At 42.4% G+C, this 25,211-nt stretch overlaps 1 protein-coding gene across 1 annotated transcript in view; it reads left to right on the forward strand.

Annotated features, from left to right (window-relative positions):
- Window positions 1-25,211, forward strand: part of LOC146675123 (glucosidase 2 subunit beta-like) — a 191,053-nt gene that overhangs the window by 159,185 nt on the left and 6,657 nt on the right. Inside the window, exon 13 of the mRNA XM_085400177.1 lies at window positions 2,862-2,933. Within this exon, the coding sequence (XP_085256303.1) occupies window positions 2,862-2,933 (72 nt within the window). The remainder of the gene's footprint in view (window positions 1-2,861; window positions 2,934-25,211) is intronic.

The raw sequence follows: 25,211 nt of genomic DNA on the forward strand, positions 1-25,211 counted from the left end.
GAGGTCGTGTGTCCAATAGTTCAAGCTTGGCCCAGACTGGATCATGCAGCAGAGCAATGATCCCAAGCAAAGAAGCCATTAGAAGGAATTGAACATTAATTATTGATCTGCAGAACTCAATTATGCTATTTGGTGGTTAGATGCTGATGGCCCATCACAGCAGAATGAAATCCCAGAAGTGATAGGAATTAGAGCAGGACTGTCTAGACCCTGATGGTATTAAGGGATCACATGGAGGCTTTGGTGGAGGTGGGTTGGACAAAAGAGTCTGCAAGGAAGAATGAAAGACAAACAGTGGGATTTAAAGGATGCAGAGTGAAGGCTGATTGGTTTAAAGGAGGCGAGCAGAAAGATGATTGGGCTACAATTGGCCGTGAGTCCTGCAGCGTGAATAGACTAGCAGCTAAATACCTGGACAGCAGACAGGTTTTATTATTCTGCGTAAGAAAGGTGCCAATGAATGAAATGCACTCTAGGCGTTATTGTTGAATGTCATTATTTTGCATCCTAGCTTACAAAGGTAAGCTAGGAAGGTACATAAGGCTAAATCGAGGTTAACATTTTCATCAAAGTTTGTGTTGTAACTCTTAAGGATTAAATTAATTTCAAACTCAATCACAAAACATTGTTTCCTTCACTAAGTCTGACCTCTTGTTGACTCACTCTTGATCCTGCTGTGCATATAGACCCTTATAAATAAATCTCATTTAATGTAAAGCTTGAGTGTTGTGTGCTTCCCTTTATGCAGAGGTCCCTGTGTCAGCCAAGAAATAAAAAAATGAGGCAATATTTTGCAACACAAAGTATTATCACTACTGCATGAATGCACCATAAATGTACCAAATTCCATTGCAGTCAATCCAAGAGTTGTTGAGACATGTGGGGCTGCATTTCTTGCCGACATCATAGTAATGCTGCAGATGCTCGTTATTTTTTCTCCTTATGTTTGTGAAATACAGGGCAGACATGAAAGGATGAATGACTAAATAAAAGTCTCAAAAATGAGCCGTATTTAATTCAATCCGCAAGCAAGTGTAAATAAGAGCAAATGAACTCGACAGCCAATCACTTACCTCTTTTCTGCCCCGCTGTCTCTGATGTTCATCGTTTTCATTTCTTTCATCTTCCTATTCTCGCACACGGTTCTTCGTCGCCCTTACACTTCCCAGCCCACGTCTATTTATTTTTTTTACACCATAGCCATTTTCGTTCCCTCCACCCTCCCTCACTCATTGTCTCTCCTCTTGTTTCGACTGTGGGCATCCTCTCATAACAGCCACTGTAATAGTTCGGATGTCAAGGAAGCAAACCAGGCCGGCTTTTCTCCTGTAAGTTTCACCATGATTGTCTTTGATCAGTTTGTTAGTAGATTAGTGATGATAGTGGCATCTTTTGTCACTGGTGGGAGCCATTGAGCCAGGACAGACTAGACAAGATAGCTTTGATTTAGTTGACTTCTAGAGTATTGACTATAACTTGCTTTAAATTCTGCTTGTGTCAGCTATGGGAATTATTTTGTCAAGTTTTTCAGAGTAACCATAACTTTGAAATATCGTTATGTAATTGTAATTCTTTTGTTGCATCCAGAGAGGTTTAGTCTCCACCAGCTACTGGAGTACATGCTAAATGTTCAACTAAACTTGGCACAAAAGTTTGGTCAATGGTTTCTTTGTTTTAACAACACTTCTTGGCAATAAATGTTATACGGTTGGAAGACCTGTTTATTTCCCCTTGAATGGTGCCACATAAGGAAAATGCATTTGTGGGTTGAGCAGCAGGGTTGAGTATGTTGGCTGTGCCCATGAACAACTTGCCAAATTAGATATATGCACCCTCAAGGGCTTCATGAGGGTAACTGTCCACTGAGGTGGGCCCCCGAGAATTGCATTCCCTATGGGACTTTGTTTCATTTCACACTGCAAGTGAGTATGCTAATGCCAGCATATTAGCTAGCTGGCAGTATGTACAGCAGCAGCTATGTACAGCTATGTAAGTGAGATAACACCGGGTTCAGAGTTCTGTACTTTTTGTGTGCGGTTTCAGCAAAACAATTTAACTGGAAATGGACGTGTGGCTAATGGCACTGACTTTGTGCTCTTTTAAAATAACATCTCACTATTTTCTCTACATTGCTAAATATACAATGTTATATACGGTAACAGTGTGCTGGGTTTTTGTTGTTTGTCTGAAGTTGGACTGATGGCAGCTTATAGTTGAAATGTTTTTGTCCATTGTTAGTAGACACTGTGAAGTATATTATAAAAAGAGCACCTGTACTGTCTTTTATACAAGGATACAAGGACTTACCTTTGACAGATGCTTCCTAGGGGTACACTACAGCTCCTGCTGCTGCTCCTGATAACCTCCAAAAACCTGACTTACAGATAATTTGTGCTGATATTACCATCATCAACAAAAGATATTCTTTGGTTGCTGTGGTCTTTTACTGTTTTATAATCTTTGTTCATCTTCATCTATCCCACGTAGTTCACAGAAAATGCTGCCATTTGTTTTTTTCCTTTGATAAGTCAAAATAAACCCCTAATAAAGCCTGGACTTTACTAGAAAACCTCTAGATCTTTAGAGCTATTTTTTGCATAAAATGTAACATCGTCCAGAGTGCTTTCAAAATGTCCTTGCTAATTTCTTTTGTATATATGGTGGTTGCCGGTGTTGCACCAATATCTTTGCTTATGCCATGATAGTACATCACTCAAAGGTTCCTTTTGTCCTAAGGAGTATTTGCCCTGATGTAGAATGGTCCTGAGAACTGTGATGGTTACTAACTTGAACTTTTATCTGGGACCAGCTAAAATCTACAGTTTAGTGAGTACGTTTTGGTTTTCATTTTGTCTCTGCAGGTATACTTATACCCTGTGCCCATTCAATCAAGTTACACAAAAGAGCACGGCAGGAGTAGAGGTCTCATTAGGGTAAGTACCTCAATCACTGTTTCTTTTGTGCACACAGTTAAAATCCCAATCACTGACCAGCCGGGGTATGTCTGCGATCAGGTGGGAAAAAATTAAAGACAGTTTATAGAACGACATCTTTCCAAAGCGCTTAGCAGTACTCTGAGTACTGTGGCCTGAGATTCTATAGCAGAGCATAGTCAATATTTTAATATGAAGCCACAAAGCACTTCTAGTACAATTCACATACATTTTCCCTCCCCTGGGCTTTCATCATGCACTAAAAGCCAAGAAGGGCATTTTGTCTTATTTATACCAATTAGATAAATTCAGTGACAGCATTGTTCATTTCACGATTCGACCTGAAACAAATCCCACCCCTGCACTCCCCAGAAAGCTCTTTAATCATTGTTACAGTGCTCATATGAAGTTACCCTAAGACCAATATTTGCACTATTGATTCTTTTTTATTGTTATTCAATCTCTGTTAGCTTCGTATGACCTTTAATCAGTCACTAACAGATCTTTATTATATTTTTAATACTTTTTGATCAATGACAAAACGGAGCAGCTTTCATAGACTGGTGGGGTTATATTTCCTCAGCCTCCAAGGGTTTCAATTTCATCAAAAGGTTTACATTCTGGTCTTTTACCTTACCCTTGGGGAATGTCTTTGTCAACTGTTGGACACAGGTGTGCATCAAGAAGGCCGTGTGCTATGAAAGAAGCCACTCAGTCCCCACTGAAATGCACCTTTAATTGTCATAAACGTTTTTATTTTGATTCTTTGGAGATCTATCTGCTGTTAAGCAGTATATACCAGTGAAATATCTACTGCTTGATTGTATTTTTATCTTGCATGTGACTTTAAACGCTGGCTGTTATTCAGTCATTAGTTTTGCTTCGGCGACCACATCACCTCACCTTTCTCTTCACCGTAACATCTCTGTCAAAAACAAGAAGAAAAAAGAAAGCATACATCAAACGGATGGTTTTTTCCTGTTTATTTACTTACTTTTTCTTCTCTTATGAATTTTTGATTTAAGGTGATAATTATGGGATAGGGCTGAACGATTATGGAAAATAATCTAATTGCGATTTTTTGCCCCAATATTGCGATTGCGATGCGATATGCGATTATTTTTTAAGGTCTTTGTCTTCTGTATTATTAAACAAAGACAAGCAATACATCATATAGTATGGCCAATACTATATTACATTAATTTTAAACTGTTCTTTCCTGGAAGACAGACCTCTGTTATGATGACATGAGGTGATGCATGAATTGATGACTGACATTTTTATTTAACTTCTTCAATCACAACAGTATATTTGAACATACACAATAGTTTATTTTTAGCTTACAAACATCTGAGCATAAAGTGCTGACAAGGAACCCTGGTGTAAACATTAAAATGAAAGTCAGTACAATGTGCAGATTGCAGAAATATACATAAAAAAAATCAGTGGCTTTACCACACTCAGTTTTTCGACATCTGTGAACTACTAGACAGTCATTCAATTAAAAAATAATATTAAATAAATAAAACTAATAAATAAAAAATACACACATCTTACTGATCTCTGCAGTCAGTAACATTACACATAAAGTGCAAACATAATAGCAATTGTATAAACACACACACAAACACGCCTTTAAAGTTTAAAGGCGTGAAATTGGACGGTCTAGCCTTCTGAATCAGAAGGCTAGTTCTGATTAGCGTCACCGCTGTCTCGGTGGAGTTTAATAAACTCGGCCGTCTGCTTCTTGCTATCTAAAATATAACCAGACACTGGCGTAAATTCTCGACTGTCTCATACTTCTGTTTATTAAGTTTTCTGTTTGACGTTTAGTCAGCTGTGTGAAAACCAAGGAGGAACCCACCCGGGGGATTAATAAAGTTTTATTTTATCTAATCTAATAACTTTAATCTCAGCCAAACCGATTTACTCACGAACAAACAAAACACTGAAAAAAGCCCAACAATAACATTTTTAGGTTGTCTAAGTGACTTATATATTACGTTTAACCCGAGCAGTGAAACTCCGCGGTGATCTGAAAATGATGTGCCGGGAGTTGTGCCGTTCTCGGCCGCATCAGTAACCCTCGAGCTCCCGGCTAGCTGTCGAGCTGGTGGGTAGCAGACGCCTCTGAAAACGTCGAAGCACTTTTGCAAATATGGGATATCTTGATAAACCGTGCAGATATTTGATGTTTACACAACTACTTTCTCGCCTGAAAATATGTTAAAAGTTTATTTTGTGACCCAGAAAGATTAGTATGAGTAATTTTAAAACTTAGTAGCGGCCGCCATTGCTGGAAACTGGAGTTTGGCTGGGCCGCGCTATGAATTCTGGGATATGGTAGTAATTTGGACAGCCTTCGGCACGTCGCTGTGATGTAATCGGTCTACAAATGCGGCCTCAGGAGGATGCAGCCCATGAATTTGGACATGTCCAGAGTATAATCGCAGCCTTTGCGGTTAGAAAATTGCACTTGATCATGTCGCGATATTATCGCAAATGCGATATATCGTTCAGCCCTATTATGGGATGTCGCCTCACTGTCCTTTTCCACTCTCTCATTAGCCTTGGCTGTCCGTCACCTGACACTTTTATAGGCTGCAATTATGGAAAACCTATTCCATCCACACTGACACCTATGCAAAAAGCTTTTATGATCCACGTCAGCTCCTTCCCTAAGAGGAAGACCGAGTTGCGCTGGTGTTTTTTTCCACTCAGCGACCACACAGACTAACAACTTGTTTTGCGGACGGATAATAAAAAGGTCTAAAATGGCCGTGGAAAATTTGCGACACGGAGTCAAAACATTTTGTCTGCTTTGAGATGCGATGCCATTAGGCCATTAGGTAAGACTCGAGATAATTTAACTGCAATTATTCTTCCGTGCAGATACAGTGGGGGGTTTTTCCCTTTCAGGTGGAAAATTAATTGGAATCTAAAGCAGAGCTGTTTTCTTCTTCTTCTTTTCTTTTTTTCCACCATCAACTCCCACACTATGCTCACTTTTGGAGCGTAAAGTGCAATGCTTCACCATGTTTTTAGCGCAGGAAAGAGGAAGAACAGAATGCTAACTGTGAGTAATGTGACCCCAGCGCTTCTGCCTGCCTGTCACTCATCATGGTATGGAAGGGCAGAAGGACTAAACGAAATCAATGGTCAAACACGCCAAAATCTCTGCCAAACAGGACTCGAGGGACAGATTTCAAATGTATATTTATTTATTTTTTCCCCACATTCCAGCGTTTTTTCACACTGATGACTAAGACTAAACACAATGTTGGATTTTTCCATAGAAGTCAGAGAAAAATAATAATGCTAGCTTAATATAAGTTGTTATCACATGTACCTCATTGGTATTTTCTGGGTGTAGGCGGGCTGTGCGGCTCTATATGATGTACTATACTGTTTCCAGAGTGCGTGTAGTGAAGGTGGACTGCTTTCAGCTGAGGCAAGGGGGAGGGGAGGCACATGAATCATAGCTCGCATGGTGGGTATAAAGTTCATTTTTTTATCCAGACAGACCATCAGTCAGGCCTTGCAGGATGTGGCCGAGCCTCCTGATATCAATCTGCATGGAGGCCTCCTCTTTCTCCCTAGAGGGGGTGAGGAGGGAGAGGGGAGTGCTTTGATTTAAACGGCAGCATTTATCACACCTGCTCCAGCATCCTAAAGGACAACCATGTGAGACAGAGAAGAGGTGGCGGTGGTGTCAGAGAAACAGCATTACCATGCGCGGCCTCCCACTGGAAGCGTGGCTGCCCTGGCGATGACATTGCTAATACTCGCTCGTACGATTTTCTGACTAATTTGGATTAGTCGTGTTACGTTTCCGCGGCATTAAATTGATGGCGCCGCTGCCGAATTTCGATTACGGCTCACGGCCTGCACAGTTTGCGAAGTGTGTCACGGCTCATAAAAGTTGAAATTGTACCCTGAGCCTTAACCTTCCTTCATGCTTGGTTTTGCAGCATAGCTTGGCGTTAGACCATTAACTACACAAATGTTTGCGAGGAACAATAAATCAACCTGGCAACGCTTTCTTTTGCAGCTGCTCGCTCTTATATTGTGGCCACACACTGCCAAAGATTTCATAAGGCACAGCAGTCACTCTGTGCTTCCAATTATCTGTAAACGCAGATATTATACAACACATATTCACCTCTTGAATTCCAATATCTCTGTTTTCCATTTAGCTTTCCTGCCTTTCGGCCTCGGCGTCACAAGCGCTTCCTGAAATGGCTATTGTAACACTAACATCAGCCATGATAATGATAATAGAATAGGAGAAAATGCTTGCATTGCTACAAACACTATCCCAACGTGACAGCGTCGTCCATCTTCATAATGTCCCCGCGGTACCCACCCCCGCCCTCCTCCTCAAAGGGCAGACATGCTAGGTACATTGACAAGACAGCAAATGCAGAGCTGCTAAATGCTTCTGGAAAAGTCCAAACAGAGACGCACGCGGGCAGATCTCTTGCTACCTCTGTGCTTATGTGAGGTATTGCAAGCACTGCCGTTACAATTTGTTTGATGGAGAAACACCACATGCAGAGAATTAATACTGTGTTAACAAACAGAACATTGATCATATTGTCACCAGCATGTCACATTAATTTCCAAAAAGCCAATGTGGTATTGAGATCACTCCTTACAACGTGGGAGGAAATTTGGACCGTTCTTCCTTAGAGAACTGCTTCAGTTTAGCCATATTCTTAGTGTGTCTGGTGTGAATGGCTGGATGTCTGGGCTCTGACTGGACCGCTCCAAAACACAGATTTTCTTTGTTGAAAATAATTGTGTGCTAGAGTTGCTTTAATGTTTAAGGTTATTGTCCTGCTGTGTCATCCAGTTAGTGCTGACCCAAGGCCCCAGTCGCACGGGTCACGGGGGAAAATACAGGATTAAACACCGCCACCTTGCCAGCAAGCTATTTATTCGACCAGTAGACAAATTATATAACGTGTTATACAATAAATACATGTCCGGTAAAGCGCAGTGTGACTGACTTTTTAGCTAACGTAAGCTAAAGTGGCAGTGTCTGTTTTTGTTTTTGACGCTGTCGCCGGTACGAGATTCCGGAATGGCACCACTTACCTCAACATCCAGCTGTGAAAGCTGCATCAACCTGAGCCAAAAAGTGATCGAGCTGGAACAAAGGATATCCACGCTATACCAAATCCAGGGGGCTGAATGCAAACTTGACACGATCCTCCTTGGCAAAGCTCAAACCACCGCTACTAGCGCTGAGCTAGCCGACACAGTGCACCATCCAGCTGCTGTGTCCCAAGATCCCGCCAACAGTCAACACAGGCTCTCAACTTGCGTCGCTGGTGCTTCTGCCAAGGACGAGAACTCCTGGTTTCAGCTAGGGGCCAGACCCAAGGCTCTGGTCAGCTCCACTCCACTCCAACCAGCGCCATGGACCATGGTTGAGACGCGCGGTGGCTGCAGAGGGGGCAGGAGGATCCGTCTCTCGCACCCTCACCCCTCCGGTGCGGTAGTATTGGAGAATAAATTCAATGTCCTGGATCCTGTGGACTTTCCTCCTCTGACCGCTAGCCCTCGCCATCCCGCTGTGTCGCTGAGGTCTGCGCCATCTCCACCACTACGCCCCCGGAGCCGCGGCGGGCAACCCGACGCTGTGGTGCAAACTCACCGCAGAGAGCTGTGCTTTACCCCGGCTCCTCGGAGAAGAGGACCCACGGCGCGGCTACCTGGGAGTCACTCACGCAGTCCGGCTGGCGCATCTCCATCTGAACACCCCCGGTGTCGCGGCGCGGGCGTCTCAGATGGCCAACAGCCCCCGGTGGCACTTCCTCTCTCCACGCTGGTCCTCGGGGATTCCATCGTCAGGAACGTGCGGATAAGGGGGGCGCTCACGCTGTCGTTCCCGGGAGCCACTGTTGTTGACATAGTGGACAGAATTCCCAACATTCTGGCATCCCACCCACAGGTTAACCGGCTCATCATCCACATCGGCACCAATGACATCCCCAAACAGCAATCTGAGCTGCTGAAGTTGGACTTCCTCGAACTCTTCAGCCTCCTTGGTCAGTTGCAGGTGAGTGCTTTTATCTCTGGGCCCACCCCCACCTGTGGCAGAGGGATAGGCCGTTTCAGCCGGCTGCTCAGCCTTAACACCTGGCTTTCCTCTGCCTGCATCTCCCACGGCGTGGGTTTTATTAACAACTTTGATGCCTTCTGGGAGAGGAGGCATCTTTTTGGGGCAGACGGGCTCCACCTCAACGCCTGGGGACGCCGTTTGCTGTCCGCCAATTTGGCATTTGGCGTACAGCACTCCCGCACATCGCCACTGTCTGCCACTGACTGATGTTCCCCTGGTCCCAGCTCCTATATTTGTTCCACATAAACAGTAATACACAAAACTCTGGACTAGGACCTTTCTCTCCCACAGTCAACACAAAACCCGTCATAATCACAAACAGAGAGCGACAGAATTATCATAAATCCAGTAACTCCAAAAACATTAATAACCTCCGGCCTCTTCAAAAATATCAACATCCATTCAACTCTATTGTCAAAAATCCACCAGTCTCAATCAGTATGGCACTTTTAAATGTACGCTCTCTGTCGAACAAGTCTTTTATTATTAATGATTTAATTTTAGATAATAAACTTGACTGTTTATTTTTAACTGAAACATGGCTGGGCTCGGATGCACCAGTTGTTCTCACTGAGGCCTCCCCACCAAATTTTACTTTCTCTTTTTCTATTAGAAGTGGTAAGAGAGGTGGTGGGACTGCATCTTTAACCAACAACACACTCACCACCAAACACATTTTATTTGATCATTTTACCACTTTCGAATTCCATGCTATTGTTTTCAGCAGCCCTCCAGTTTTATCTGTCACACTTTATAGACCACCCAAAGACAGCGCTGCTTTTATCAAGGAATTCTCAGAATTTTTAACAAACATACATTCAAAATATAACATGATAATTTTAACCGGTGATTTTAACCTGCACATAGATAATCCTTCTGACCCTGCATCAAAATAATTCTTAAACATTCTTCACTGTTTGGATTTTACCCAGCACGTCACGCAGCCGACTCACAACAGAGGACACACTCTGGACCTGGTCATCACCCATGGGCTGTCCACCAGCGTGTCCTCTGTTGTTGACTTGGCTGTCTCTGACCACTACTGTGTGTTTTTTAACATCACCGGTTTTATTCAGCGGAAGACCTCGGTGCGAACTGTGAGGAGGCGCTATCTAACCTCTGAAGTGGCTGCAAATTTTACCAGGGTTTTAGTCAAATGCCCCCCTGTGATTTTACCTGCACCCTGCGATTTGATTTTTAGTTATTTTAACAGCAAACTGAAGAAAAGCCTTGACTCCGTTGCTCCACTCACCACCAAAAAGATTAACGTAAAACATGCATCACCCTGGAGAAACGAAGAAGTCAAAAAACTCAAAAGGAATTGCAGGGCAGCAGAAAGGAGATGGAGGAAAACTAAAAATAATATCAACCATCAAATATTTTCCGAGCAACTTAAAATGTACAATAATACATTAAGGAAGTCAAGAAATTCATACTTCGCCAAAATAATCAGTATTAACAAAAATAATCCCAAGGTCCTCTTTTCCACCATAGATCATTTATTTAACCCTGATTTTAACAGCTCCCAAAGAACCCCCACAGACTCGGTCTGTGAGCAGTTTGCAGACCACTTCAGGGGAAAAATCAGCGCCATCAGATCTGATATTTTATCTAATCGCGATATGATTGTAAACACATCTGAGGGCTCGACTGTACCTGAGGAGACACTGGACAGCTTTGTCCTGGTTAATGCTGAGAACTTTCAGAAGGTTTTCTCCACAGTGAGACCCACCACATGTCTTTTAGATCCAATCCCTTCTTCACTCTTTAAAACACTTTATGGATTTTTTGAGGCTGAGCTTTTATACATGATGAATTGCTCTCTTCAGTTGGGTGTCTTCCCTGCTGCCTTTAAAACGGCGGTGGTGAGGCCCCTTCTGAAGAAGAGCAATTTGGATTGTAATGATTTTAATAACTACAGACCTGTATCCAACTTACCATTTTTAAGTAAAGTCTTAGAAAAACTTGTTTTTACTCAGATTACTGATTTTCTCAATGATAGACAGATCCTGGAGATATTCCAGTCTGGATTTAGGGTGAACCACAGCACAGAGACGGCTCTCCTAAAGGTTTTAAATGATCTTAGATGTAACTGGGACGCCCAAAAGCTCTCAGTCCTGGTGCTACTGGATCTAAGCGCAGCCTTTGATACAGTAGACCACGCTATTCTTTTAAACAGACTAAAACACATGATGGGCCTCTCTGGTGCTGTACACAACTGGTTCACTTCCTATCTCTCTGACAGATCTTTTATGGTGAGTATGGATACATGCTCCTCTAAGATCCATAAAATGACATGTGGTGTGCCTCAAGGGTCGGTTCTAGGCCCTGTACTTTTTAATTTGTATATGTTGCCTCTCGGCAGTGTCATCAGGAGGCATGGAGTGAACTTCCACAGTTACACTGATGACACGCAGCTGTACATCTCCGTGTCTCCTGATGACACCAGACCAATGGATGCCCTTTTTAACTGTATCTTGGATATAAGATCTTGGATGGTAGAAAACTTTTTACAGCTTAACCAGGACAAAACTGAAGTTTTAATTGTCGGTCCTGAGGCTCAGAGAGAGAAACTTTTTTCTAAATTAGAGGCATTTTCACTATGTCCTTCGCTACAAGTGAAAAACCTGGGTGTTATTTTTGACTCTGAACTTGGTTTTATCCCACATGTTAAACATGTAACCAAAATTGGATTTTATCATCTAAAAAATATAGCCAGAGTCCGCCCTATTCTCTCTCGGGCCAACACGGAGATGTTGATGCATGCTTTTATTACCAGTCGCATTGATTACTGTAATGCACTGCTCTCTGGTCTTCCTAAGAAGAATATTTCAACTTTACAACTCTTGCAAAACTCGGCAGCTCGTGTGCTGACGAAGACCAGAGGGCGGGCCCACATTACACCGGTTTTAGAATCGCTGCATTGGCTCCCCATGTGTTTCAGGATCGATTTTAAAGTTGGTTTTTAAATGTCTTAATGGTCTTGGGCCTTCTTATCTCTCAGATCTGCTTTTACCATACGAACCCTCGCGGACCCTGAGGTCCTCTGGTACTGGCCTTTTGATTGTCCCTAAAGTCAGGACACATACTCACGGAGAGGCAGCGTTTCAGTGGTATGGTCCTCGTCTGTGGAACAGCCTGCCGGAGGAGCTCAGGGCCGCAGAGAACGTACATGTTTTTAAGAACAGGCTCAAGACCCACCTTTTTAATTTAGCTTTTACTTAGCGTTTATTTATTTTTTATGCTTATTTATTCTATCCTGTTATTCTATTATTAATTTAGGATTTACCTAATATTTTTTTGATTTTATTCTTATTCATTTTTTAATCTTCTTACTCTATTTATATTTATATTTATATTGTATCCTGTTCTTATTTATTTTATCATTTTACCCTGTATATATCGTATTGCGTCATATCTCCAGTGTTTCCTCGGAGGGCGCTCTCTGCACCGGGGCTGTTATTGACCGTGGCTGCTGGGTCTCTGGGGTCCTCTCAGCCTGGCTGGGGGGCTCCTTGGCCTCCCTCCTGCTGTGTGCCCAGCCCGGAGGCTGCGGTCTGTGACCGGCTCCCGGTGCAGACGGCTCCCTGTTATAATGTTTCCTCACTTGGCTCATGCGAGCCCAGCCCAATTTTTACTCTTTAAGTGTGCGCGTGTGTGTGGGGATATATGTGTATTGAGAGTGTGGGGAGTGAGTTGGAGGGTGGGGTGGGCTGCTTTTAACTATGTAAAGCACTTTGTGCTACATTTTTTCTGTATGAAAAGTGCTTTATAAATAAAGATTGATTGATTGATTGAAAATTGCGTATTCCCAACCAGTTGGCGAGTAGTTGCGGGTTCTGCACCAAAAATCTCTTAGTGATTGCTGTGGTCATTAGCAGATTGCAGGAGTCATCTATACTGAGCACAGAAGATGTGTGCAAGCAGTCTGAGACACTCTCACTCACAGGCTCTGGGCCTGTGTCACTGAGGCCTAAGTAAACCAGGTAGTTTAGTTTTCCCTCAGTGATGAGCTATTTGGTGCCTCAGGTGGTCAGCAGGTTATCTACCTATATGAAGGTCGGTGGATTGATCCATGTGTCGAAGTATCCGTGGGCAAGATACCGAACCCTGAGTGGACTGAGTACGTTTATCTGAGTGCGTTTGTTAGATAGCAGATCAAATAATGTGACGGGGCGAATCAGACTCGTAGTAGAATGTGCTTTGAGCGCTCAAATTGAGTAGAAAGGCGCTAATTAAGTTCATTTACCATTTTTAAGTCAGTCTGCCCCACTGCTCCAGGCGGCTGCCCCTCCCTGGTTCTACCGGAGGTTTCTTCCTGTTAAAAGGGAGTTTTTCCTTCCCACTGTCACCTAGTGCTTCCTTATAAGGGGTCATCTCATTGTTCAGCTTCTGTCTCTCTATGATTGTAGGGTCTTTACCTTACAGTATAAAGTGACACGAGGCGATTTTTGTTGTTATTTGACGATATAAAAATTAAAATGGATTTGGGAAACTAGCAGCTTCTTTTGTTGTTTTCTAATTTCATGCTGCTGATAAAACTGGAATCAGGACCAAAGATTCCTTCAAGCTTTAGCCTTTTACTGCATTAAACATATTTAACTTTTAAAAGAGTTTCCACAAAGTGCTTTGTCAACATTTAAGCAGTTAGCCTAATGTTTAAACCCCCCTGTTTTTCTTTATATCCACAACAGTTACAGAAAACCCATCTCTGGAAGGTATGCCGTCATCACAATGTCAGGCTGTAATAAATCAGAAATATTTATGAAGGTGCCTTTAAACTCGCACTAGGCTAACCACACGGAAACAGATTGAGCTGTAGTGGTACCAACAAACACAAACTAATTTCTTAACATTAAACAATTTGCGCCAAAAGATTCTAAACAATGTAAAAAAACCCACAAATCCTAGTAAAGATTTGAAACGTGTGGCCACACAAAACCAAAAGAGGAAGAAAATGCATTAAGGGAGTGACGGTGTCTTATTAATAAAGATGCGTTTTCCTGCAGACAGAGGAGGATGGGATGATTTAAATGTATCTGCGAAGGAGGACGGGATCAGTCGAGGGGTCATCCAATGAGTTTTTGTTTTGGGACTCCGGGGAAATCAGGTGGCCACGCAGTCAGGGTCATGGGGGCCAGCGTATGTTGCCCCGCAAAGTTCAAGGAGCTGGGCCTTCTATTGTGCCGGGGTCAGACCGCTCTACACTCATCATCATTGAAAGCACACGAGGAGGGAGGGAACAAAAAAGCATTGCAGGGGCCGGCGAGCAGCTTGCTTGCTCACCCTTTGCCCTTGGAAACACGCTGTGTTTGACAGTCCAAGCTTGGAATGCGCCCAGCATCCAAAGCTGAAAACAGGATAGACAAAACAAGAATAATAATAACTCCTAGACACGCTGCTGGGCGACTATAAGCAGACAAGCCATAAAAGAACAGTGGAAGACTACAAAGGGAAGATTTACACCACACCTATGACTCAGGCTCACACTTTCAAAATAGGGAAATGTAATAAGGAAAGGTTATAAATGTTGCACTATATGAATATTATGATTGAAGCCGATGCATGGGCTGTAGAGGTAGGCGCAGATTGTGCTAGTGTGCTATCGAGTCAAGGGAGAAAAAGAAAGAGTATTGTGAAACGGGGGGAAGAGAAAAAAAAAGGCTATTAGTGTTGTCAGTTACTCCTGCTGGTTCATATTGCTCAGTATTCAAACCCACAGGTCTCCCTTGAACTGCTTTATTGAACAGTAGATTTTCAAACAGAAAACAGTGGAGAAGTGAGGTAGCCTAGCAACATTGAAACCACAGTGAATGACTGTGTATGCCCACTGCGAAGGAGCCAGGCAGTTGAAATGACAGCGCAGAGCAACCCCAGAGAGAGTGGGATGTGCTGGCCACCGTGAAAAATACAAATAGGGTGGCTGTTTGTGCCGGTATGCGGCAGACGTACGTATGCCGCTTCCAGAGTGGCGTTTTCTCGGGCTAGCGTTTTCTCACACCTGTGGCTAGGCTCACTTACGTGACCCCATGTTGACCACATGACCACACAAAAGATCACCAGAACGTTATGGAGGAAAATCTTCCCAGATACTGACAAAAAAAATGCAGCTATTCAAATGCCTTCAGGCACTAGTTTGAGCAAATTTATTAGCACAAACCTAAGAAAGGAGAGGCCACTCTTTTCATACGACCATGGTAATATGAAATATGCTCAGTGGATCGATAAGAGTCAGTTCTTCATGAATACAGCTGAAAAGCGCCACGTCTTTTTAGAAGCATTAGAAAGGAATGAGGTCCTGATGGAAAACATATCGCTCCGTTCTCATTTTTAGATTGATTACTATTCACTTGTAGTTTTCTGCAGCGCTGCACACGCATAAACAGGAGAAAAGCACCGTCGCTAATTATCTCGATAGGTGGCCATTTCATTGCACAGCAATCATGAGGGAGTTTTAAGATTATTACTGTAAAACCACTTGAGCACTAGCAGATTACAAATGAGCACAAAGCAACTGAACATCGACCCGAGACAGGAGCGATGCACATCGTCGTCTCCCGACGAAATAACCTTACTTGGATTGGTGGCTACGAATGAAAATATGATCTAATAATGTGTCATTTTCAGGGTGCTATTAGCTGATTTTTTGGAAAGTTTTTTTTTTCCAAAGATTTCACAAATCTGTGTAACGTGTTCGTGAGAAATGTTAGGATTCAGAATTTTAGTGACTCTAGTTGAATTTTTAACGTTACCTCCAACAAAAAGGCTGCAGAGGAGCAGCATGCACATAGACATAACCTACATCCTCCACATCTATAATAACCACACACATCCTCATGGCCACGCAAAGCCAGAACCATGAAATATTAGACAGAAAAGTCTAATTTTTTGAAACTTGTCTTTATTCAACCAACTGAAAATGTGTATTTAAAAATAATCATTTCTACTACATTTACTGCTTTATTGTACTCTTTATTTACATTTTATGTGGGGAAAAAAAAAAAAATCACACTGATGATGTAGAGGTCTCAACGCTCACAAAAACTCATCTACCAAATATGATACACTTGACGTTAATGGGTTTAAGATGTTGTTTATATGTTTAACGCACTCAATATTCACTCTCTTTCCCACTGCCACGGCCCCTCAGCTCACCCATGTCCTTGTTCTGTTGAACTGGTGACATTTAACTGGCTAGGTCTCATGGGAATTTTTAAGCCTCCACCTAGACATACTCTCTCTCTCTGTATGTATATATGGAGGACAACAAAAATGAATCAACATTATTATAAATGCAGCAGTTTCACAGCTCCAGCCCTTTGGCAGTACTGAACCCAGTGTAAACTGTAAAGGCTGCTTTCCCCAAGATTAAATTTTGTATAATTTGCATTGTTACAAATTGTGTTGCTTACATCAACAGTTTAATTTTGGGAGGCAGTGGGTGGGCTAGATCAATAGGATATCCGTACAGCAGAAACACACATTGTCGCCACAGACTAATAAACACAAATAACTCTTATAAAAACGGCCTTTCAGCCGCTTTGCTTCGTTCAAGTCGCGGATTCCCTCTTAAATTTTGGCTCGATATAGACTTGGCATTATGCATAAAACGATATTTTCTGACTAATGTTATGGCATAGTGTTTAGTCCTTCAACACCCACCGTGCTGCTGCAGGTGGTTCGCTTATATGCGAGCAAATATAACTTGTTTATTGTTAGAACTTAGCGGCATTACAATGTCTCCGTACGCTCGACATCGCACCTGGGTTATATTTACAGCAGGCCGATCCTTTTGAAGAACTCTCACCTTTTTCTAGAGCTAATATTTCCCTTTTTTTAAAATTATTTGCAAAGTTTCTTGTTGCAAGCGAGTTCAGCGTTAATGCATAATAGTCGACCCGTCACGTGGAAAGTAGGCGCGCTGCATATCCACGCGTGGCAAAAAGATTAATGACTGTTGCTCCGCTCTTCTATATTTTTATGCGCTCACTTAATGAGTGCAGGGATGCTCCCTTTCATGTGTTCATATCAAAGCCAATCCCTTAATTGTTTTGATAGGCAGTTGTGGAGGAGAGAGAGAGAGAGCGGGTAAAAAAAAAAAAAAAAAAAGTATTTATTTTAATTATTTATTTGTTTCATCTTATCTAAGCCATAATGATTTAACCTACAGAGCAGCGACAGTTCCACTGGAACAAGTGCATAATTATACATTTAAGTGTTCTACTTAATGTGCTCGTTTTCAAGCTGTCAAGGTCATTCGCTGGAGTGCCATTAGTGAGGAGAGGGGCCCTCTTTACCTGGAAACATGGCAGCCCGCAGGATCATACAATAGTACACTAGTGCAGCCCACTCTGACAGCCAGGCAGATACAGGAATTCATTTATATAACACCCTCACTGATATAAGAAATGAAAGACCTATATATAAATATATATATCTGTTCCTAATGTTTTTATGATATATGGTCCCTGCACTTAACAGCCCACGCGCTATCAAGGGGTAATGACTCTTGTGTGTCTGAGGAGAGGGTTAAAGTGATGGGGAGTGGGGAGCTGACACTGTGAACCCCCGATGGCCTTTCTGCTGGGTAGTCATGGCAACATCTAGCCCAGTCGTTAATGAGGCACAAGTGAGCTGTTAACAGAATACTGATTTGGGTTTGACATCAGCCCTGATTCATATCTGTCAGGAGGTGTTGATGAAATATGCACCCCGACTCTGCTTCATAACCGCGCATAAAATGGCCTCGGCGTGCCGTCTGTGCGGCGAATGCAAAACGCAACTCGCCGCGCCTGTCGTGTTTTACAATTCCACAGCGATGACGTGGGTCAGCGCGCTCCACCTTAGGAGAAGTGTGCGGCAGAACAAAGAAGCGTGTCTTCACGTAGCCCGCGTGCTGAAGGTGAGTTCGTTCGTACGCCGTTACGCGTAACGATGCATCTCAGTCCGGTTCTGAAAACTTGCATCGCAAATATGCTTGAAAAAAGGCAATGTGTCTTCTTTGTGTGTCAGTAATGTGAAACAAATGGAAAGCAAAGCCCTGACTGAGCATGTGCCCTTCACATGTTCCTTTGCCTATGAATTATTTATTAAGGTGCTGGGCACCGTGGGTGGTCGGAGGGTGAGAGGAGACACTGGCACAGTAATGACAGTGCATGGGCTCATCTCAGAAGGCTGCTCTCTGATTGGTGACCTGACATGAGGAAGTAAAGGTTATAGCAATGCCTGCTGCTGCTTCTGCTGCTTTGCTACGAGATGAAACCTTTTCTTTTTCCCCTCTTTTCCATTTTATGGCGCCGTTTCGCAAAATCCAAATGAAACCACCAGCGTCCAAATTACTCTCTCTACCTGCCGGTGCCCTGGCCCCTCTCATGCTGTAAATGATTACGGCATTAACTGCATAGTGAGGGGACTAACGTGCTGCTCCAGACCCCGTGTTAAAGCAGCAAAAAGCATAGCTGTGAGGCATAATTCATTTGCTGCGGCAGCTAATGAGTGGATGCTACAGTGGGAAGGTGACAGTAATAAGCGCAGACATTACACCATCTTAACATAGGTACTGTATTTCATTAGTACTGCAGGTGGTGAGGATTCAGTGTAAGGAGCCGGTTGTTGAAGAAGTTTTTATGAGTAATTTGACGCTGAGCTGGCATATCTGATGTGACAGTTCCTGTCGCTTCATGGCTGCAAATGAATAGAGCGCTTCTGAAGGAGCGGGCTTGATGTCGATGCTCTCTGTAACAGAAACTGATGGGAGTCGCCTCTGAAGCCGTTTATCTGTCGGTAAATTGGCGTGACGGTTGTGTTTTAATTCGACTGTTTCTTGTTGCCAGACACGCTTGCAGTGAGATGTAATTGCTACCTGATTGTTTAATGTCTCTGCTGCGTTTTTGTAGCTTGTCCTTTGAGTAAATGTAAAAGTAAACACGTCCTTTTTTAGGTGTCTTTGTGTTCACTTTGTTTTTAATGAACTACAATCTTTCACTAACCTCGACTAAGCCCAGTGAGAACCTAAAATAGCCGCGAATATTTGTGGCTTCAAGCACGTGGTCATTAAATACTCTTCATTCTGAAACACTGCAGATTCAATCAAGACTTTCTCGTTCTGTCGGTAGTGAAAGTCATCATGTTTAATCACGGCGCTCACATGAAAGCCATTTGTAGAAGAGAGGATTGCATTTTGAAGAATACCAGTATGAGTTTTTTATTGAAAACTCATACTTATTTTGTCTTAAGAGAAAAAAAGTGATTGAACTTCCACTTATCAAAGTAAAGTCTAAACTGGAGAGTCTAACGAGAGATTTAACCGACTGTTGAATTTGGTTTTAGTCATTTGCTGGAAACTTGCACTATGTGCCCTTTAACTGTTATAACCAATGGTATTTAAGCATGCGTCCTTTGTATGACTGTGTGGGTTCTCCCCGGGTACTTCCTCCCACAGTCCAAAGACATGCACTTAGTGGGATTAGGTTAATTGGAAACACTAAATTGCCCATAAGTATGAATGGGGGAGTGAATGTGAGTGCGATTGGTTGTCTCCGTCTATATGTTAGCCCTGCGACCTCTCCAAGTGTACCCCGATTCTCGCCATAAGACAGCTGGGATAGGCTGAAAAGGATAAGCGGAAGCGAATGGATGGATGGGTAGACAAAAACAGAATTCTAAAAGTCTCTATTTAGTATGACCGCACCTTCACACAACTTGTTGTTGTTTCTGCCTTTTTTTCGGTTCTCTGTCAAGATGATCCTACACTGCCTTAATAATGATGTAACATGTTATGATTAAAGTTTCACGTATGTCGCGATAGAGAAGGAGGGTTACTTTCTTTTTCATTTAACTGTATGTGAAGCATGTTTAATGAATGCATATACTCTATGCAGGTAGTTTGGTTTTAATGCATTGGTTGATGCTTCGTGTCACTGACTTCAGCTTTCTAATGTCTACATAGATACAAAGAAACCTCTGTAGGCAAAAATAGTTGAGGAAAGATTCTAAAAGAGGCCACCGTGGTCTTCTCTTCCTGATGGTCCTCTCCAGTGAAGGCCTGGTCACACACTGACATGCCCATTAAGGCATGCAAAAATACACTTCTGGCCCAGATTCTCCTCCCGCTCGGTATCTGCAGGGTGTTTCAGCACCAGAGTAGAGTTGTCCAAAATGATAATTGCTTCTGAAAGGCTGATTTGTGGCTGTATCAGAGGGGGTAACTCTCCTGTCATTGTTGAGCAAGATTAGCCGTGGATCTTCGGGATTTATCACTCGAGGCATACGGATTAGCACTGCGATGAAGTTTAAAACAGAATCGCTGGCGACCACATCATTTTTGAGAAATAAGAGGAGCTTATATCAGCTCAAGTCATTATCAGAAGAAGAAAAGGGGCCTAATCAGCTCTTTTAATGCTAATTACTCTTCATGAGGATTAGATTATATATATTAAAACAAAAAAAAAACAAACTGCTCTGACAGCTATAAAGTATTGTTTCAAATTCCTGAAGTGACAGTTTGGATAATCAACAACATATTGTAGTCCCACCCCCATCGTTTCTAATATATACATATAAACACACACAGCAGGCCTGTTTGTGGGCACTGGATTAAATGAAATCACAACTCCACCTGCTTTTCAGTATATCAATAGATATCACACCTTAGTGGAGACCAAATTAAATGAAATTGGCTCCCTAATGTGCACGGGTAAGAGGCATGTCTGGATTCTCCGAGGCTTACCATCTCACCAGCAATGCAAACTAGATGTATGGATAATAGTTTTAGCTGGCCGGATACGCTGCTATTACAGGTTTATCTTTGATGGAAGGTGCCTTTTATAGCATTAAGAGAGGCCAGACAAAGAAAGGATTGTAACGCAGATATCTGGAAATAAGATTGTGGACGTTTTAAGCCTGAAAAAGAGCATGGCTTCAATATCTTCCATCATTAATCATTAAAAAGGAAGTCTGGCTTTGTGGACCCTCGTTTTCTGTGGTTGGAAATGGATTTCTACCCTCCGCTGGCAGCGCTAATCTATTTACATACTCAAAATATGTTCATCCACGCTATTCTTCTAAAACCAGAAAAAGACGTCTGGTTTTTTTGTTTGTTTCTCGTCGCTGTTTGAATAGTAATGTTTGGAATCTCTGTAGCTCTGTTCAAACAGGTGCAGTAGATCAGCCAACAAGAAAATACATATAGTAAAGCAGATCATTTAAGGAGACTGACCCTGCTGCTACAAGTGTGAGCGAGCATGATTTGTGTCATGGCTGCAGCTTAAAGCCAAACTGTGACAAATTGGATGAGAAAATGAAGTTGTCACTGAGCCAGAGGGGTCAATTTGCACATTTGGGTTCAGCTATATTGTCTGTCACGGGGTCAGAGTAACATATAGTAATGTTTATGCACCCTGGTGTCTTGAAATTAAGCTTCTTTACACAGGTGTGAACACCTGGCAGTGCACTACTCTGTTGATAAGTGTGGAATGGCTTTATAAAACGGCCTGCCAATACCGACTGCGAGTAGGTATTATTACGGGGAATGATCTGTCAATAAGATTCCATCTCCCGACTGGAACACTGGATTGTGTTGGCTATATCTCAGCAATAACTCAAGCCTAATTGACGGGGGCCTATGCCGCCTCCTGGGGCACGAGAGAGCTGACAGAGTGAGAATGGAGATTAAGGAAGGAAGTGAAAGAAGGTGAGGCGAGGGAATGAGCTGTGTGTGCGTGTTAGGGGGGTTGGGGGGCTGGAGGAGGTCGCGATGGATGAGCCGGCGCAGAAGTGATGCGCAAGGGATCGCCGGTCAACTCGCAACGAGAGCAGGAGCGCTGTCGCTTTCTCCACTTGGCATGTCTGCCGGCCCTGACAGCAATCCATTCGAGGGCCTCCTGATGCTAACTGAGTGCTAAAACCCAATCAAACAGGCTCGAAGGAAACAGGCGAGGCGCTCGGTCCCGAGCCGGCTCCCACTTGTGTGAGCAATTCACCTTCGACTGACCCGTTCGGGCGTCTTAAATAAGCCATGCGCATCAAGGAGAGCAGAAAAGTCACACTCGGGGACCTGAAGACGGCCGTGTGTCCGTACGAGCAGGAGAGTGTTTTTGAAATCAGATCACTCCATATTTTCTCTTGTCAAGGTCAAAGGTTTGTTTCTTGGAAACAACTTAAACACCCAGAATAGAGAGTCCTTTATTTGTTTACAGCCTCTCATTATGACTATAATAACAATTATTATTATTTCATGTGTGTCGTTTAAGATTTATGGTAACTTGGGTCAAAAACGAAAAAACTAACAAATTTTTGTTGTTGTTGAGCTTAAGAGCAATGCACTTTACTCAATGTCAAGCTGTCAGTGTAATATCCTACTGAGATCAATTAGGACCACCAATAAAAATATTATAATAGGTCATGAAATAAAGCAGATTAGCCTTCATAATACTAAACGCAATACTCAGAGCAGCTCTTGCTATGTTAATCCCCTGCGTCAGTGCAAGCACATTGATCAAGGGCTGGGTCCTTGTGACAGGATTGGTGACAGATGCACTTGTGCAAATTAAAACAATACTTTGAATTTATAGCTTTTTGCAGCTCTTTATCTTGGCTGATTAATAGAAGACCAACAAGCCATTAGAGGGGGGAGGGGCTGCAGGTTTATTTTTCCCCATTTGCTGTGTGTTTTCCGGAAAGTGAGGCAAAGATTGATTCTATTACTCGTGCTTTGTCTTGACAGGAAAATAGTTCCTAGCTGGAACAAGAAGGCAAGAGATCAGAGCAAGACATATTTCAATAAAATCTTCAGTCAGTCATGCACCGAGACTCCCCCTCCACCCCCTCAACAGGATTACAATCTTTTTTTAAAAAAATCAGTGCTTACCACCAGCGCCGCTACAGTTGACACCACCTCAAAGAAGCTGCTCGAGCTCAACAAAAGATCAGAGGAAGTTAGCCAGTAAAAACATAATGAAATGGCATCTGTCACTACTGTGTTGGATGGAGTCCACTGGCACCCTGGTTTGCTTTGGTTTTCATAACTCCCCTTGAAATGTTTGGTGAGAATGTAATTAGCTAGCACTGGGCAGGCACAGCCTCATTCGAGATAGGCTTCTCTGTTTTCCTCTTCTCCTTCCCTCCTGCACACAGTATTAATTCTGACAAAACGGTAATTAATATTTCCCCTCCATTGTTGAACAGGAGAGGGGATGTGATTGCCTGTGCCAGGAACCAAACAAGGGCACTGCCAGGCTGCCCATCTTGCCAGCTTTTTATTTTCGCTGAGAGAAAGTGTTTTTCAATAAGCCAACTGAGTGGTGTTCACAAAAAAGGAAAAAAGTTGTGTTTTTTTTGACGGAGTTGGTCCTGGTTAACTCTTAAAAGACCATTTTTAAGACACACATGCACAAACTTAAAGGTGCATTAAGTCGTTTTTTTAGGTTATTTAATAGAAAAAATAATATTATATTCAAATATACATTGATTAGTGTTTGATGTGTTCTCAAAAACATCTATTAAAAATACATACAAGTGGGCGCTCTTTTGAAGACGCTGTCATGTTGCCCCGTCATCTTGAACACAGTGGCCGAGGTGGACATTGCCCTTCCACCCATTTGTGTTTTACCTATGTGACTAGAGGTGGTCAAATATGTAATATTCGAAATGCAGAGGGGAACTCGAAGGTGTCCACTTGTAGTGGAGGAACATTCACTGAACCTTCAAAATATGAGGAATCTTACTTGTGTTTTACTTTTATGGAGAAGAGGTCCGCTTCGCCAAAGAAGGAAAAACACGAAGGAAAAAGACAACGTCACTGGCATCAAAATGTCAACCTCTTCCTCTTCACCTCAGGCCTCATCTCCTGAACTGAAGTTCGAGTTCTAACACAAAAAATGTGCTTATTACCAAATTAGATAAATCAGATTACTCCTGTGACCCTCCCATCTCTGGACAGCTGAAAAGCAAGCTGACTAAACAGCAGCCAGCTAAGTTTACCAAGCATCATTCACTAAGATCCAGCGTTAGATCCATTTCAAAAACCGTTTCAGCAACGCTAGCTAACAGCGACAATAACAGCAGCGCTTACTGACAGAAAAGCCCACGATATCTTCAGTATCAATATCATCAGACAGAAGTAAGCGTCACTGACTCATTGAGTCGTATCAATCATTATAGACACGGCTGTTTTTGACCCGGCATAGGCAGCTGAGGTAAACAGTGGACTGACAGCCTACCTAGGAAGCAGTAGACTCTGTGGTGGATCCAGACTCTTTATTATTGGAATACAGTCACTACTGATGAGCAGTGGCCAAAGCTGTAGACTCGGGAGCAGTGTTGGGCAAGTTACTTTGAAAAGGTAATTAATTATAGTTGCTAGTTACTTCTTCAAAAAAGTAACTGAGTTAGTAACTGTTACAAGATTCTAAAAGTAATTAATTACTTGAAAAGTAACTATTGTGTTACTTAAAAAAAAAAGTCTAACCCTCTGGGGTCCAGGGTATAATTGGCCATTTTTAACTACTTTTGATTTTCCCTCCACATTTCACCTTTAAAAACTATTTACTTTGCTTTGTTTGGTATCATTCTTTTCAGCACAACCTCACGTGTCTGAATTTACAGTTATGTTTTCATTTTGATGTACTGTATTAACACAATTGATCTAAAATCAGACAAAAACTTAAAATCTGAGTAGAAAAAGTTCTATTTTTCACTGTAACAACCACAAATATGTTTATTGAATCATATTTTATAACTATAACTAACTAATAGAAATTGTCAATTTTAAAATCATATGCACAAGTTTTGTAAACAAAGTTATTTGCAGCCATTCACCTTTTACCCTCTTTTTTTAATAACCATTTCAAACTATTTAGATAACAATCAGCTGTTCTGCATTCAATAAGATGCCACAAATTATTTGTGCCACTCCGAATATTTCTGTCCACTCGCTCTCTCTCTCTCTTGCCGTCACCCCTAAAACTTCCCGCTCTTCCTAAACAGCCAAATCTCCCGACGTGGCCTATCAACACAATTTAAAAACTGGTATATATCACCTTGTTGCCTTGTCATCTTGAAGTGGTCATGTGATTGGCTTACCATGACTACTTTATTCTTCCTCAGTCCAACAGCAGCACTCATGTGATTGTTTTGCCCCCTTAGCTCCA

This window comes from Rhamphochromis longiceps, linkage group LG3 (genome assembly GCF_057381845.1).
Source record: "Rhamphochromis longiceps isolate RC_006_pf linkage group LG3, R_longiceps_female_GT1.1, whole genome shotgun sequence".
In the NCBI taxonomy this organism is placed as follows: domain Eukaryota; kingdom Metazoa; phylum Chordata; class Actinopteri; order Cichliformes; family Cichlidae; genus Rhamphochromis; species Rhamphochromis longiceps.